General features: G+C 34.5%; 1 protein-coding gene across 1 annotated transcript; it reads right to left on the bottom strand.

Moving 5' to 3' along the window:
* Positions 1-5,726: 5,726 nt before the first annotated feature.
* On the bottom strand, positions 5,727-15,243 carry LOC149797660 (uncharacterized). The gene is made up of 7 exons (XM_089960455.1): positions 15,067-15,243; positions 12,664-12,780; positions 12,079-12,237; positions 10,759-10,966; positions 10,043-10,138; positions 9,497-9,595; positions 5,727-6,606 (listed from the first exon to the last, which is right to left on the bottom strand). Exons 1-7 carry the CDS (start codon positions 15,120-15,122, stop codon positions 6,325-6,327), a joined length of 1,017 nt encoding a protein of 338 aa, XP_089816581.1. The 5' UTR covers positions 15,123-15,243; the 3' UTR covers positions 5,727-6,324.
* Positions 15,244-16,526: the final 1,283 nt, after the last annotated feature.

Below are 16,526 nucleotides of genomic sequence, written 5' to 3'. Positions count from 1 at the left end.
AGTTTCTGTTCAATATTCAGATAGTGTTACCTCAATGACTGAAATATTGATTTGAAAAATTAAAAAAAATATTTGCGACCAATGTGTCCTTGTATGTAGCCATAATTAGGGCCATAGTAATCGTCGTTGCTACTCTTAGGGTCATCATCGTCTTTTTCATCCATATCAAGATCGCAATAAGTCATTGTTATGTTCATTGCCATCAACACCATCACTACCGTTATCATCAGTATTGTCGTCTTACCTTTGCTGAAGATACATCTTCTTTTGTAGAATTCTGGAGTCTAAGCAAACTGCATGAATTTTTGATAAAACGAAATTGTAACAGAAACGTTCCATCATTCGCACTTTCATGATTTTTAAACTATTTGTTCTTTTTATTTTATCACAACCAACAGAATACTACGACTGTGTGCTATTCATCATTAGTACCAATTGTTAAAGCTTCTTTAAAATCATATCTAAAAACGCATTGTAAAGTGTAAAATTGAACTTTCCATTTAAATAATTAAATATGAAATATGAATTGTGCGTTTGTTATAACATTCCAATGCATTATATATATATATATATATATATATATATATATATATATATATATATATATATATATATATATATATATATATATGTGTGTGTGTGTGTGTGTGTGTGTGTGTGTGTGTGTATGTGTGCGTGTAATTTTTTGAATTGCAAACATATTGATATTTGTAGTACTCTGTTGTTACCTGTCATTATAACTTTTGGCCTTGGAGACTTACCCTTTATGGATCTACAAAAGAACCATTGAAACTGGAAAAGGCAGTATAGATAATAAATGGCTAGTATACTGAGTCGCATAATGCTTATAATAATCTATTTCCTTCTTTTACTCTGAAGAATTCATTCAACATCTGTGTTCAAAATTCATTAATTTAAAATGATTCAATCATGAATGCATTTTAATTGTGTTGCAACATTCATTTATGGTTAAAGTAAATAAAAGTATCATAGGTCTACAATGAGATTTAAAATTTATGCATTCTTTTTCATTTGCATATTATTTTTGTAGTTTGCTCTGCTGATGTATCAAAAATTGAGTGTGACAGTGTACATTAAATGTAAGATACACATTTTTCTTTAAAGTATTTGCTGTGTGACCATTACTAAGGACATTACGTCATATTTATTTTGATATTTTTCTATACAATAGCAACTCACGTATACATACAGGTAGACGTTGCACACAAAAGTTCGTAAATCAATCCACGAAGATAACAGTGAGCATAACCAAGATTTTCTGATGAAGCATGAACTCATGTTTAGGAAACCTAACCTTTTCCTTTGTTGGTTTAATATTTTCTACATGGAAATATAAACTTATAGTTCTCCAACATTTTAACTGTAATCATTGTTTTGTATTTGTTACAACGGTTGTTTCGAGATGTTCACTTTGGAGTAGTTATCTCTAAGATATTTAATTTCGTGAACGTTTCTTCTTTACTCGGATTTAATTTAGTAATTGTAAGACTAATTTTACAATGTAATCCTTTGAATTTGAATTTGAAGTTAGATTTTGCTGTGCAAAGACGTAATAGATGCCAGTGTTGGAAACGGTTCTGTGTATCTTGTATTATACGGAGGGAGATTACCGCCATAGTTCTCTACACGTATTTACTATTTTCTGAATTTTCTATGCATGTACGATATATATTCAAGACGGCATTTTTACATCTGCCATTGTTTCTTTCTGAGTTTGATAGTGCAGAGTCTAAGCATTGAAGACGTAGCCACGGATCTCCTATTCCATCCACAAGCCTTGGCTATCTTGCCACATCTAGCAAAACAACAACCATATAAACATACAAGAAAACAAGAAAAGAAAGAAAAAAGATATCGAACAAACAAACCAAACAAACAAGCAGAAAACCACAGTTATTTATTGCTCTAGCAATCTCAGTCCAACTTCAGTGGTAAAAGGGTATGCACCTTCTTCACAACTTGTTTGTTTATTTATCTACTTACTGCTTTATTTATTTATTTAGGATTGTTCAATGAGATCTCACCAAAGCTAGATAGTCAGTAGAAATATATACTCTCGTAAATGTACATGTATAGAATTATCTAGAAAGCGGTTCAGTGTCAGAATATTTAAATGATTCCCACTTCTGTCTATTCAAGTATATCCGATAATGAAAAGCAAAAGCAATCAACATTGGATGTGTTGTCAGGAAAGGACAAGGAACCACATGCATGATGTTTCCAGGAGAAATGCAAGGAATAGAACTCCGATCGGTACATGACATTCATCGACCTGATTAAGGCTTTTGGCATGGTCAATCGTGGAATTTGGTTGCCCATAGAAATTCATAATGATAGTTCGGCAATTCCATGATGGTATTATTATTATCCTCGCAGAATACCACACGTTATCTAAACCATTCCCAGTCACTAAAGGAGTCACTACTGGTGCCTCAACTCTCTTAAGTATGATCCTCTCTGCCATACTTGCTGATGCATTCCGTGAATATGATACTGACATCGACATTATTTACAGGGCTGATGGCTAGTTTTTCAATCTGAGAAGACTACTACGAAGTCAAAGTTACAGGAAGTGACTGTTCGTGACCTCGTATTGCTGACCACTGTTCTCGGAATGTCGAAACTGAGCCTGATATGCAGCCAGCCGGGACTATATATATATATATATATATATATATATATATATATATATATATATATATATATATATATATATATACAATTCCTTTTTATATAGAAACCTACATTATAAATATAATACATTATAGAGCTCGTGTTTAATGATGAACCCACTGCACTTATTTCAAACTTTAGGCACAGATTAAAGTTTGTCTTGGCTTCCCACCCTAACCTCCTTTTGATGGGTACATTAACATGGACGTAATGAGTGCATGTAAACATTCATAAATTTTTAATATATACTTAAAATAAAAATGCCAGACTATTTAGTTGCATAAAACGCACTAGAAACTCTAGGGTACCACATTTCCAAACTTAATATCACTTATGTGTGACACTTCTTTATCTTTGCTCGGTTTTCCAAAACGATTTACTACATTCTGAACGTGTGTATGTGCACAATTTGCAATGAAATTAATACAGTTCGAGGTCTAATAAGACATTTCTAAATTCCAGGATAGATCTTTGTAATATTTCAATAGTAAGGTTATCCTAGTTCGTCTCGAGGATAACAAATTTCTGAACGACACCATTTTACTTCTGCGTGATGCTGAATGTACATATAAACAGAAGAAAAACGAGAAAGAAGAAAACTCGTACCTCTTGAACTTCTTTTGTAAGAGCATCTATTTTTATATGTATAGAGTTGTTCTGTCTACCTGCAACGGTATCCACTGCAGGCTTTAATAGACTAACAAGGAAACCTATGCTTTGCACCTCCATGACTGAATTCTCATTAGTTATCCATAAACATGTTTGCTTCTCTTCCACATTTTAATTACAGACGTTCTTAGATAGTTTGAGTCTTTTTCTAGTGGGTTCTTGTGTTTACAGTTTTCAGTTGAAACACACATACAACTAGATAATACGACAATGCTCTGTGGCAACTATCTGAAATCTTTTGTATGTATAAACTTTCACGCTTGTCCCCGAACGGTTATCCATTTGCACTAGAAAAAGTCTGCATTGCCAATCTAAACATGTATATGTTAAGCAGAATACATGCTATATGTGCCAAACTTTATACACTCCCCATTAGTGCAAATGTGCTCATTTATCCAAACATTTTGTGTCATCTTCTCAACGTTCCGAAGAAAAATTAAACGCAGAAATATATATTGGTACGAGGCGATGACCATGTTGTAAATCAAATATATTATCACATTGAAAGAACAAGTGATTTTAAAATATGAATTTAAAATATTAAATTATATATATATATATATATATATATATATATATATATATATATATATATATATATATATATATATATATATATATATATATATATGTTGAGAAATTTGAGACGGTCCAGAGATAGTCAACTGTTTATACTCAGTTAATTCCCTATTGGAATATGACATGATAAGTGTCAGTGCCTAATTTCGCCGTTGTAATTGATATATCCATACTAAATATACTTGCATGTTAGGGTTTTCAGGTGAATAAAAATGTTTGTATGAGAGAAAAGATTGAGATTGATTGATATATGATTTTCTTTAGTGTATGCAGAGTATGTGTGTGTTAGGGTAGGTGGATGAGGAGATAGTGAGAATACATAATGTGTTGTGTGAATGTTCCTGTGTCTACTTTTTTTTCTTCTTCTTCTTCTTCTTCTTCTTATTATTATTATTATTATTAATCTGTTTTCATGATGCTTTATGATAAAACACCAAGATTGCGTTATTTTAAAACAATCTTGCATGATTGCATCAATAACCCAGCATAACAATGACTGTAAACGTTACGGTATGTTTGGAAAATACACTTACAAGTATTGCTGAATTTCTTGTTCTCTACTCTCATCCAACTTTGAGGGAAGAGTTTTACACTCCGAACCAACTTTGGGGGCACGATCTTTGGAATAAAAGGTGGAACCGATCCGAAACTGGTTGCTGAGAAAAGTGCACGATTGATGCTGTTTTCTAGTCGAATTTTCTTTCTGTCTTTTCTTGTTCTTTTTCATCTAACAAATTATATCAATAGAAACGATAGATGACATAGGTCGTGGTGTTTGTTGTAAGTAAAAGTTATGGCTTTTAAGATCGAAAGATGATATAAGAGTTGTTGCTTGCGGCATGTAGGTGAAGTTTATGGCTTGCAATCTCTTTGCGTGGACATTTATGCTATTCTTTTGTTCTGGTAAGCGAACATATGTTATCTCAAAAGTGCAATTTCTGTTTGATGAATAATTGTTCCCGCTACCATGGCAGAAAAATCTATTTCTCTATGATTTTCTGCATATATGTATTCTCTTTCGTAATTTCATCTGTGCTCGAATTTGTTTGAACAAATATTCATATCGACTGACCTATTTCCATATATGGTATCGCAACGTGTCCTTCGTGGTTTAAGGATTTCATTTGCAACCTAACTTATAAAGCCCTATTAGGTCACTGCGAATCTTTTCTTTGCATTTGAATATTGCTTCAGAATAGATTAGCATTTCCGCATATCAGCTATGTATTGCCTGTAGTCACAAGTAATTCTGGGCAGCGTGCGTCCTGGAATACTGACGTGTTGCATGTAATCGATCGAGTTCACTGTTCTACTGCTGGTATCGTACAGTTTTGCATGTCATCGCTATATTAGTCTGCTAATCTGATCTTCTTTAGATGAAGACCATTCATTCTGAATTGTATCCATTATACATACATACATACATACATATATATATATATATATATATATATATATATATATATATATATATATATATATATATATATATATATATATATATATATATATATCCAAGCATATTTAAAATAAGCATTTCTATATGCATTAAAAAAACTTTAATTGACGAGACTTATTATAATATGGTTACTTTATGTTTATACTTAATATTCAACGTAACCATTTGCCTACGCAGACACAATGCACTATTTAACAGACTATACAAGTGTGGGAAATAACTGTAAACAAATTCGATTCCAAACTGTGGTCATTTCGCACTGGTAGCTCAAGCAAGAGTAGGATCGATATTTTGCGAAGCCTAATAAATGATAGAGTGAGTTGACTGAAAATCAAAACGTTCATGAAAAGAAAATATTTCGCCATTGGTTGCGAAATATTTTATGTGATCCAATTTGAAATGAGCAAGCTAAACCAAGCAAGAAAATTTCAATTTTGATGTAACGTATATACCCGTATATCACTGGATGGATAGCCTACTCGTCTATGCCAAACAATAAATATTTACCTCCTGAGCGAATTTTTCCAAGTGCACAAGAAAAAGTTTCATATCCCTTTTTGTTGCAACTTTTAAAAAAACAAATTTTCGAAACAATATAATATCAAATTTCTACTGATCATATGTGTTGATGTAGTACATATCTAAAAATAGACGACTTATAAACCATAACCCAACTCAAATGTAAATTTATTTCTTTTGCAGCTGAATCAGATGCAATCCATGACATTCCAGATCACTCCATTTGAAGAAAACGGGTGTTTCGTAGAAAAGCTTAAGACATAGATGTTCTGCTGTGTTTTTTTTTCCATTGCAGCACCCTGGGCTCAACCCGAAATGTCAGGAATGGAAAGTTCCATAACCACTGTAGTATCAAGTCCCACTTGTGGAGTTGCAATTTTGTTGTTTAACAGTATATCCTGACATCATTTCGCCACTTCTGCAATACCTTTGGTGAGAAGGCTTCCTCCCTCAGTTAGGAAGAGAGGTGGCCACACAACGTAAGCTAGCTTTTTCCCTGGCTTTGTATAGGGTTCATAAAGTGTCGTGTTGAACCTGTCCCCTTTGTTTCCTCTAGTTTCAATGCATACAGGTGGATCCAATATGTGCATCATCCAACATATTTTGATGCAAGCTTCCACGTACTCGATACAGAGTGATAACACTTTGCCATGTTTATGTACCATGTCCGGAAGCCCTTGAAATTCCTGAAAGAATATGGAAACTGATTTGTAATGAATATTCCTTTACTGGAACGGAAGGAAATTAAAGCAAGAAATGCAGATGTAATAAAGACGAAAAGGAACTGGACAAAATATAAAGAATGAGATTAAATTATGCTGGACAGTCATCGGCAAATTAGAAGTGAATTGGCCGTAGATTCATATTTACATGTCATGGATCCATTGAAGAATTTCAGTAGTAAAGAATCGGATCATTAAAGGTGCTACATGTTCAGAAAGGAATTATTAAGAATAATCGTCATTTGGATCATTGCTTTTTTATTACGCTTAATACGAAGGTGTTTAAATTTAGAAAAGTGAAGTGGTAATGTCCTTTAAGCCCTGGTCATGCGACTAGAGAAGGGTTTAATGTGCACCGTCTGTCTCTGTATCTTACCTGCCTATCGAAAGCATTATACAAATGCCCGATTAAAATATACCGGAGGTTAAATTAGAATAAGACAAGTTTTATATATGTATAGTATGTACACTGTATCATTGGTATACCATGAGAGGTGTACGTTTTTCGTTGAAAGGAAACGAGGCGTACCGACTTTCCTTTAAATTAAAAATATATAAAAGAATTTGAATTTCAAATGTATAGCGTACATTATACACATATATTATATTTATATCACATGCAAATACAAGTACTTGCATTTCCAACTGAATTATGAATAACTACAATAAACTGTGTATTGATGAAGGGAGTGAACTCTTCACATCTTCGCCGAGTGTATCCGTTACAAAATGCCTTTGCTGTACCTATAGCTCATACTCACACTAGTCTTTTAGAAATGTATACTTCGCCTTTTTTCTTTCTTTACCTTCTATGTTCGTTCATGTTGAATAAATAAATAAAAGAGTCACTTATGATTTAAACATGAAAGATGGCTTCAATAAAGAAAATAGAGCACTACCAACACTTCATGGTTAGCTTCTAGAACGCTAAACGCGCAGAAATTCAGTCACCGACGAGTCTGTTGAAATGAGTGCGGAATATAGACTTAGCGAAATGACGGACCACAAAGAGGTACTTCAAACACTTAAATGTATTTATAGTTCATCTAAGCCAGTATTATGCTTTAAGTAGTAATGATTCCGCCCATAAAATTAATTTTATCCTCCATTTCTATATTTCTCCTTTCCGTTGGTCGGATAGTCTGAATGTAAATGGAACTAACATCCATATATCTAGAGACACTGTAGCCCGAGTGGTTTTGGGTGATTTATCATGAGATTATCTTTTTATTGTCCATCCCTATTGTTTGAATATTCTACTATTTGAACAACCAAAACAGTGGGAGAGAGCAATAGCCGGGACTTCGGACATTTGAATGTATAACAATGATCTGTAAAGAACGTTATTTTAAGTTATTTTTAAAAAAACAACAAACGTAAACAAAAGAAATCATCAAATAATTACATCACATGTGCCTACTAATCATGAAATATAGGGCACGAACTCGACAGGCTGTTGCAACTTTGTATAACAGGTATTGTGAACACCTTCAGATAAATCCAATGTATTTTGTACCAATACACATATTCTGTATATTACTTGGCGTATGTTCAAGTTCGAGGATTTAATTCAAGTCTAGGTTTTTCTTCTATCTCATTCGATAGATTTCCATGTAATATTGTCTCTTATGAGAGAGAGAGAGAGAGAGAGAGAGAGAGAGAGAGAGAGAGAGAGACAGAGGGGGGGGGGAGGGGAGCAGGGAGAGTTTCGATGAAATTGTGCACTGTATTGAAGTGATTTAAACAATGCTGGTTATCAACTCGTCAATGTCTTTTGTCAATAATTATTAAGTGTAAATTCATCACTGATGTCGAGAGTATACTACAACAACCTACTGTTGTAACCAAAGTTACATACCTAACCATACACCATGGGCAGATCACAATTTGATATATATACAGTATTGTTATTGAAGTCGGTCAGACACTCAGAGACAAAGAGAGAATACGCACTTAAAACGAGAGAATAACGCATATATTTCATCGAGTGGATGATAATACTTGTGTTTTTTCAACCTCCAAATGGAATGTGTCCGTTATTCACTTAGAGCAATTAAATTATTTTTTCATGTTATGCCAATTCGTATTGACTAGCAATATGTATAAGAGACCGAAGTGTTGGTGTATGTGTGTGTTGAATCTGTAACATAGCTTTACCAAATTTTCAGTCATATCGCTACGTCTGCTTTGTGGCAGTTTATAGTGATATCTAATAAATCATGTAGCATCATGTCTCACCCAGTCACATTATCCTGACAGCAGGTCAGCTAGTACTAAAACTAACCTCTTAATGCTGAGCTATAAGCCAAGCTGCTGCTAATACATGTTTATAAGTCTTTGGTATGACTCGACCGGGGTTCGAACCCGCAACTTCCCGCATCCGAGGCACATGCTCTAATCACTTAGGCCACGGAGCGGTACAGACCGAAGTAACGAATGTCGTAATGTATCATGCGCAATAATGCCAGCGGTTACACGTTTATGTTCTACTATGTTCTGTGTACATTCGCACATAAAATATTAGTAGTAACAAAATTATCATTCCTATATAAATGCAAAAATAGATTTTTAAAAATTGCATAACAAAAAATTATATGCACATACTTGGGTTTACAATTTGGTTTGTCTGCATGCAGAGCTGCCATACCTACCACTGGACCATGCAAGCTTCCAAACATAGTTCAAAATTTCCTGGACATAGCGATATCGATTCAGCAGTGAAAAATATTTATCGGGCTGTCGTACGAAAATGAAAAGGCCCTAACTGTGGTATTGTTTGATATTGTTTGTGTATTTACTCATATGTTCCATACAATTATTCTGCAATGAACATAAATCTGCGAGATAAATATACCTTTGCAAGACCTTTGGACGTGATGTCACAGCAGTGCTTGGCTGCGTCTCCCAGATCGGCATCGACCATGTCAATAACATTTTCAATAGTTTTTGTTTTCTGCAAGCAAACAAAACTGGAATTGATGATGCATCTTTATTATATTTCGCGAAGACAAGTTGTAGTTTACAAACCTTATGTAGAAACATGTGTCAAGATAATCACATTTAATAAAGATAGACTGAAAAAAAAGTAATTGCATTTTCGGCATCATAGCAAACAAGAAGTATCATCGTCTCACTCATTGTTAGAACCATACAGAAAGTTGGATGCTCCATTATATGGATCGCGTCAAAACAAGGTCTTAATATTCGATCAAGCATTGGTTTGAGTCACGTGTCAAGAAGTACCTAATGTGCACATAGGTGTGAAAATCAGTAGAAGCTAGTTATATAAATGTATACAGATCCTAATCATACAACCTGCTGTCACGTATTACATATTACTATAAGACGTACTATTTCTGTTTCTCTGAGTCATGTCAAAGCACATGATCACGATTCTAACCTGAAAAATTGATGGATCCTGTGATGGGTGAATTAGCAACGCCCTCAGCTTTGCCATCTGGTCCTTCCTCACTTCTCTACAATACCTGTAACAGTCCTAAGGAAAAAGAATACAATACTTCAAGATCAGATTTAAATCTCGCAGTAATAAAGAGAAACTTAGTTGCCCTCCTCCCCAGCTAACTGTCTGAAAAAGGAAGGTGGGATATATTAAGCCAGTCAGTCCTTCCTTTAGTCGTCCCTTTTTATTCTGGTATTTACGTTTATCGACAATATAGGCACTCAATTCTTACTGGACTCTATCCTAAGTTGCATGGGCTTGATTTATCAGCATTGTACGTCATCGTTTAGCAAAGCCATATCCTCTCATTTTTTGACTATTCGTTTTTTTCGTCATAATAATAGTTCCAGTATTTGTTGGTTTTTAAACCAAATTTGGAATACAGCTTGACAATGAAGAGACCTTGGCCGTGTTTGGTTGCCGAGTTTCTGCGTCGGAGTTTAGAGGAGTTGGAATTGTCACAAGCATCTACGTATATAATACGTATATAATACAGGTACAAAAAAGCCCCATAGCCTCCGTTGTGGTTTAAGCGCAGTTCACAATCCTGGTTGTATTAAGCTGACTCTGTACGAAAGAAGAAGTGTTATCGTTCTTCCTTTTAGAGTTTGTTTTTAAAAATGTGAGTGTAAGTTAGCAGGATACAATCAACAAACCTGTAGGATGAAAAGAAGGGTTCGAATACTGCTGACAGAAGAGTCTTCCTTTCCCTCGTCCTTCAGCCTCTGAAATGCATCTTTCCATTCGCGTTCGTATATATGCAAATATTGCTCTCCTAAGACTATTGGTCTGTTAGGATCTCTAAGATCGGGCCTGGGTACATTGTTCTTTGTTCTGCCTTCTTTGTCGCTATTGGCCATGAAGCTGAAATAAAATCACACAAACATTTTTGGGTGGAATATTTTGTCCTAGCACGCAGAAAGTATTTAGCCCGAAGAATGAAGGCCTATTACATATTCGCACACATTAAAATCGTGAAGACTCATTGTTTCTGCATGATCGTTCGTGATATGTTATATAGCAAACACCTAAATAGTAGGTTTTTTTTTTTGTTTTTTTTTTTTTATGGGGGGGGGGGTCAAATACCAACAAAATGCATGTACTTAAACAGCACGCATAATCTTATCCATACAAACTGATAATGTTTCAACATTGTGAACCGAACTCAACCCAGCCATGCATGTAAACTATACAACGCGAACAATACTGTTCCATTCGTTTGTCATGTTCTGTTGTCTTGTGTAAAATTAGAAGACGACGAGGAATGTTCTAATATACGCAAAATTATCTGAGAATTTCACTGAACACAACACAATATAAACAGCAATTATCGTACTGTAAGGCACGCAGACGCATAAAGGCCACTTCGTCTATTTTTGAACAATCCTGGGTGAATAAATGAGTGTCGAATACATTTGAAAATTAAATATGACCAATTCTGAAAAATAGCGAGCAAATATTCTTACAAAAATAGCATGTACAGGATATCGCAAATCACGCCCACTCCCTTTACAAAATAGAAAACAAGTCTGACGAGTCTTTCATTCACTCACTATTTCTCTACAAATTATGTTCAAAGCAGAAACTATAAATTCATACTTTAGCATCTTATCAGAAAATATAGCAAGTCGTTGACAGTTTTTATTGTTTTTTGTTTCATTTTCTCATTAAGTACACGTATTAGTTATATACAATAATTTTTTTCTTCATCCACAACGGTACCTTGTTAATATTTTACATTATCTTCAGCAGTCTTTTGCCTCTCTAGTCAGTATTATGCATATCATTACTACGTTTTTTTTTTTTTTTAATGTGACACTCATTGAACAAACCCGCCATCGATTGAGATAACATTCATTGGACAAATGTATCCTCTACAGAGATGGTATTCATTGTATACACTCACCTTTGATTGATATGATATTCGCTGGACACACCCACCCTAGATTAATATTGCATATATAGGACAAACTTACCCTCGATTGAGTACGTGCACCTGCTCTTTGTGAATAATATTTTCGGCCGTCAGTATCTCATTTTGCTTTACCAGTAAAGCCATATGCTGCAGTTCTGTCTGGTGCTCTTCCAAAAGCTCTTCATTTGCCTTTTCGGCCTTTTTGAATTTAACGGCTAGTCTGTCAGGTTGGAAATAAGATACTGAAATCATTAATAAGAACAAAGAACCATACCGTTCTTACTGCTGTGTAAACAATTAAGTATCACATAGTACTTGTCTTCATGACATCCTCAGCATCGTTGGGATAGTGTTCTAATTTTATAATAATTTTTTTTGAGAATTCTCGTCTTTACAGAGTCGTGATGAATATGAAAGAATTACAAAAACATACAAAGACATATACAGACATTTTTTTAATACTATAGAGAAACATGTTATACAAATATAATGCGCTGATATACTTTGAGAAATACTTATAAAACACGCATACAGCTTTGAGGGAAGGAAAAGGAGATCATCTGAATTTATTTCAATGCTTTTGGGCGTTATTATTTTCATATGAAGCTGATGACATTTAATCTTTACAATATAATAAGAAAATTACTTCTTCCGTTTTTCCTGTTCCTTTTCCATGTCTTGTTTATATTTAGCTTGCATCTCATTTCGCTCTTCTGTGACCTTTTTTAGGTATGTTTCCAGCTTTTGATATTTCTCTCTGAAACTGAAATGGAAAAGTCATGTTATAACACCTAGTTCTTTCAAAAAGCAAGATGAAAATTCTTTAGATGAGACAGTTCTAAAGAGCAAGTCGTTTTCAACGCTGTAGAAATAATAACGTTACAATGATTAGTAAAATAAAAATGATTTGTTAGCCTTTATGAAAGTACTATGAGCGGGTCCCCCTTTTGCGCCAAGTAAATGCGCATATACTTTTAGGGCCGTGTTCTGATTAAGTTCAAATGTATGGCCAATCAGTCATTTCCCAAAGTTGTGAAGCAAGATACAGGGACAATACTGGAGACATAAATCGTTTGGATTTCTTCTACCGACAAGTACGAGTATATATCCGTTAAGCTTGTATAGATGGATAGTTCCTAAGTTATAGTCCCGGGCGGGGGAAAGTTTAATTCTTTCTTATGTATTTCTTATATATTGTAGTAAGCCAAAAGGGTATCTTTACTTAACACATTCCATCCTGGCGTGAATCCTGATAGACATCAAACGTTTGCCCCTGATTTCTAATGACTTCTCGATAACAGTGTATATTGATAATTCTAACAGATCCAGACTATAAATAATTTCCTGTAATCGATACATGATCACAAATATCACAACTACACATTTACATCATATCTTCACAATTGCATGCCAAACTCAAAACTGCATGGTTTCTCCTTACTACGTCTCCCTAACATAGCGCTAGTATTTCACGCAGTGCAGTTATACAACTCAAACCCTAAATACCGGGAACTATGTTTCCTACTTTACGCTAGGCCAGTCAAATCATGATTTTAAGCATCATTTCTCCTGAAACCTTACACCATCTTTGCCATCATCACAACAATAAAATGCGTCACCAGACGAAGGAACAGCCCCTTCTCAGTTATTCCATTATACAGTGTATCAGTCCCCATTACAAATACTGCACATCACACAATCAATCCACATGATTGGATTTTAATATGGACTACTTGGCGACATGAACACTTATTCGGCTCTGGCCTAAACCCACGGCGAAATTAAACCATGCCATCATAAAATCTCGTCAACACTACACTCCGTGATGTTTGTCCCTAACAACTGGCTAATTATTCTGGCTGAGGACTAGATCGTTTGGATTTCTTCTAACGACAAGTACGAGTATACATTCTGTGTCCAGTGCCGTAGTGAGTGTGGATCTCATTTGTTTCCAAGGTATCACATAGGGTTTAATCCCCAGTTGGTAATGACAGACACAATGGGAATGTCCTATGGAAAACATAGCCTAAAAAGAAACGTAACTATCTACTTATACACTAGTAGACATGTACTATCTTATATCATATAATATATACACTGAACTCTGCAAATATGTAGAAATTCGGCAATGAACTTTACCTTCCCTATCCCTATCAGTGGAGTGGGATTCAATATGATGAAGAAACAAAGAAAGGAACAGAAATATAAATAATTCCACTCTCTTCAACATAAAGTATTAAAGTTCTATCAAAGTTATACCAGTATTTTCCGAGATATAGACTTGCACAAAAACATTAACATTGCGCGCACGTGGTCACCGACAACGACGGAGTCTTCGTCACTGCCATGTCTCACTTTTTTCTCAGAGAAAGAAGAGACAGTTCATTGTATTCACGTACAGACCATAACAGAGTACTACATCAGTTCTGAGTGCTTCTTCGTGGCATAGTCATTTCAGTTGTGAAATGTGTCCAAACAAAAACAACAAACAAACAACCACGAAATAAAAGAAAAAGAAAGAGAATAACTCATCAGCTGTTCTTAATGACATACGACCTAATCATGAATGGTATTCATATGGATTTAATGGTATCACTACTTCTACACTGGGAAATTAGGAAACGCTTTATGAATATAGTTTTTCTTATCATCACCTTCATCATCATCATAATCACCATGGTTGTCAACAATAATATCTTTATTCTTATTGACGAGATCAATCTCGTTATCGTCATTGTCATCATCATTCAGTCACCACTATCGACATTATCTCCATTATCACTCGCATCAGGATAATGTAAATAGTCATCATTATCATCACTATCATGGTCTTTATCATCATAATTACTGCTACCACAGTCATCATCATCATCATCATCATCACCACCACCACCACCACCACCACCACCATCATCATCATCATCGTCGTCATCATCATCATCATCATCATCATCATCATCATCATCAAGCTGATACCAAGTCCTTGCGGGGTCTAAGGTATGTGCTCTGCCAATGAGGAATGTAATGTAAAATACGTTGAAACACCTACTCATCCAAGTTCTTGATGCGGTTGATGATCATAGATGCAATACAAAATTTCGCCATTAACTTTTCTCCGTGGCTTTTTTCAGTATTTGCCCTAGGAAGAGTAGGACTTTTGAATTCAGTATTTTCTCCTCTATTCACAAATTCTGCAATTTCGTTCAGCAGAAGCCATGCATACTCAGCTTCCCTGGCAAGAAAAATGAGACAGGATATTCCCAGCAAATACTATTTTTCTTTAACGTGAATGGATTTTCCTAACTAACAAAATAAACACGAAAAACGACATTAAAATAAAAATAAAAGCTTGATCAGAACAATAATCGCGTCAGCTGTAATAGGTTTTCATCATGTTCTAAAGTATGATATTTTAGGTATTAAGGTGCATTTTTAAATCATACAGTCGGAAGTAAAGTTTTAGTTATGTGTAATCCAATTTAGGTTATACCTAATACAGTATAATGGAAAACACAGTAGCTTAATAAGTTCTTCGACTTAACGTGTTCCTGTGCATTGTACACGAATATAGGCAATATATAATTAGGTTTTATTACCGTCATATAACAGAGAGAGAGAGAGAGAGAGAGAGAGAGAGAGAGAGAGAGAGAGAGAGGATGGTTGTCAATGGATCTGGAAAATTATTTGCCAATATGTTAATTGTCACTCAGTCGACAATTTAGTAAGCACTAGTGTCCTTGAACGTCAGAACGGTAGGCATATTCGAAGACGTGGTACGGGGAGTTTTAACTATAGTGAGAGAAGGAATATCAGAATGATTGAAAAGATGTAGCACTTAAGAGGATACTATTACAGACATTTTGTTTCCGGTGCCATAAGTATATATTTAAATATAAAATTTGGACATTACTGTCGTGTTTCTTGTATTAACTGAGCTATGTTTCAGACAAAAATGGGTATACGTACCTTTCTCTTTCAATGTATAACCTGCCGATTTCTTTAGCGTTTGAAAAGCAAGATTCCGCAAAGATTTCTTTTGTGAAACTTTCCGGTGGCTTTGGAATCAAGTTCTCTATTTTCCGCTTTTTCTTTGAGTTATTAACGAAAGCTTCGTGAAGGTCATGGAAAAGTTGCTGCAGATAGTTGCTGACTGCCTGAAGCCTTTCATTCTCACTGTGGACATCAACAAATAATAATAATAATAATAATAATAATAATAATAATAATAATAATATTATTATTATTATTATTATTATTATTACAACAAAAACGATACGGCATAACTGATTGTTATTTGTCCTAGTACAATCTTCACGCTGACTTAAATTTGATTATTGTAACGTAAGGAAAGCTATCATACTAATCTTGCAATGTAAACATTTCACCAACATTGAAGAAATTCGATGTAAGAGTTTTAAAATTATAAACAAAACTGAAATCCTTACTAACAGGCGATTTCAATAATGGAAATATAATAAACATTAAATACAAGGAAATACGGGTTATATT

Source organism: Sinohyriopsis cumingii, chromosome 6 (assembly GCF_028554795.1).
Source record: "Sinohyriopsis cumingii isolate HCF-2022 chromosome 6, ASM2855479v2, whole genome shotgun sequence".
In the NCBI taxonomy this organism is placed as follows: domain Eukaryota; kingdom Metazoa; phylum Mollusca; class Bivalvia; order Unionida; family Unionidae; genus Sinohyriopsis; species Sinohyriopsis cumingii.
This window is presented reverse-complemented; position numbering and strand designations above follow the sequence as displayed.

Bases quoted from the DNA above. Each gene is read 5' to 3' on its own strand.
- LOC149797660 (XM_089960455.1), bottom strand. From the start codon at position 15,122: ATGGCGAAATTTTGTATTGCATCTATGATCATCAACCGCATCAAGAAC. The intron at 12,781-15,066 runs GTAGGTGTTTCA...TTTCCATTTCAG, and splicing joins CGCATCAAGAACTTGGATGA to TTTCAGAGAGAAATATCAAA. The intron at 9,596-10,042 runs GTTAGAATCGTG...GTTTGCTTGCAG, and splicing joins AGGATCCATCAATTTTTCAG to AAAACAAAAACTATTGAAAA.